Raw genomic sequence first — 1,782 nt, 5'->3', positions numbered from 1 at the left:
CGACGCCCATGACGGCCAACAAAGCAAAACCTTGGGCAGAACACGTACTCCCTCCGTTTAAAAATATTTAAACCTAAAATAATATTTAACTATTTAGTTTACTCAAATTCGTTGTACTAAGTAACCTCAAATCTCATCCTATTGGTTTTTTCTGAGCGCCCATGACGACCGGAACACGTATGCTGCACCCATGCCTCCACCCCCCCACAATCCCCCAGCCGTTTTCTGGCGCTTCCCATACAAACTGACGCGCTGTCTCGACCCCAGTGGCAGCGCCGTAGATACATACGCCCACCCGCCGCGCCCACTTCCGTCCAAACCCAACCCAAACCCCCCCACCCTTATCCACTTCACACCCCCCTCCCGCTATAAAATCCCACCAAAACTCAACCCCACTCTCAACTCTAAACCAAAACCACCACACACTCTCCGGTTTTTTTTTCCTTTTCATTTTTTTCTTCTCCTTCTCCGTTGCTTTCGCTTCTCCCTCGAACGCCGTGTGTGCGATGGCCGGGCGGAGCGGTGGCGGCGGGGGGATGTCGATGGTCGCGGCGCACCGGCTGTTCGCGCCGCCGCCGCAGCAGCACGGGGCGGAGGCGGTGGAGCTGGACGAGGCGGAGGTTATATGGGGGACGTCGTCGGCGTCGTCGTCGCCCGTGGAGGCGTACCTGCGCGGTGGTGGCGCCCCGCCGACGCATGTGGCGGTGGCGTCGTCGAAGGGCGGGAAGGGGAAGCGAGGTGGCGGCGGCGGCGCGGGGGCGAGGGAGGGAGGTGGTGGCGGTGGGGGAGGGGCGGTGGCGGCGGCGTCGCTGCCGGTGAACATCCCCGACTGGTCGAAGATCCTCGGCACGGAGTACGGCGGCAGGGGGAGCGCGGGCGCAGCCGCGGCGCGGTGGCCGTCGGACGAGCGCGGCGGCGACGAGGAGTGCCGCGGGGGCTTGGGCTGGGTCCCGCCGCACGAGCTCCTCCTCTGCCGGGAGCGCGCCGCCGCGTCCTTCTCCGTCCGCGAGGGCGCCGGCCGCACGCTCAAGGGCCGCGACCTCCGCCGCGTCCGCAACGCCATCTGGGAGAAGACCGGCTTCCAGGACTAACCCCCTCCTCCTCCACCACCACCACCGCCGCCGCCGCCGCCGTGATCCTCCCCGTCGAAGAGGACCTAGCCGCCGCCGCCGCCGTCGTCTACATACCGCGACGCCCGTACGGATTCGATGAGTTCTTCACCCTTTCCCCCCCCCCCCCCCCCTGAAACTAGCTGTGATTGTGATCGAAAATATCACAGCGGAGAGTAGAGAGAGAGAGAGAGAGAGAGAGATCAACCGACGCCTCTGGTTTTTGGCATTTCCCCCCCCCCCCCCCCCCCCCCCCGAGAGGCTCGATGTATTACTACCACTATTGTTCACTATTATTAAGATCAATTAATATTAATTAGTTCATCACTCGTCTTTACCGTTCTGTTCCCTCTTAACTAATCATCGCAGTAATCATATCTCACGGATTCGCTGTTCAATCGATCCATCGATTTGGGGGAGAAACGATCAAACGAAGAATTAATCGAACGCGAAAGTGGGGAGAAAGAAAAGGGGGGAGCGAAATGTCGACACCTCGCATTAACTAGGTTAGTTAGCGCACACTCACACGGAGGGAGTACTTAACGGCAAAGCAAGAGAGAATATGCTCGCCCGCTTTGCTCCCCAGCCGAGCCGAGACCACCGCGCGAGAAAACGACAGCTCCGTTCTTGCAACAGTCCAAGATTAATGGTAAACTTGTCAAAGTTATAAAAA

At 59.8% G+C, this 1,782-nt stretch overlaps 1 protein-coding gene across 1 annotated transcript; it reads left to right on the top strand.

The window, feature by feature from the left end:
• The first annotated feature begins 400 nt into the window (after window positions 1–400).
• On the top strand, window positions 401–1,452 carry LOC4348921 (protein S40-4-like). Its single transcript, XM_066304615.1, has one exon. It carries the CDS (start codon window positions 507–509, stop codon window positions 1,089–1,091), a length of 585 nt encoding a protein of 194 aa, XP_066160712.1. The 5' UTR covers window positions 401–506; the 3' UTR covers window positions 1,092–1,452.
• Window positions 1,453–1,782: the final 330 nt, after the last annotated feature.

This window comes from Oryza sativa, chromosome 10, assembly GCF_034140825.1.
Source record: "Oryza sativa Japonica Group chromosome 10, ASM3414082v1".
In the NCBI taxonomy this organism is placed as follows: Eukaryota; Viridiplantae; Streptophyta; class Magnoliopsida; order Poales; family Poaceae; genus Oryza; species Oryza sativa.
The sequence above is the reverse complement of the archived record's forward strand: the minus strand, read 5'-3'. Positions and strand labels throughout refer to the sequence as shown.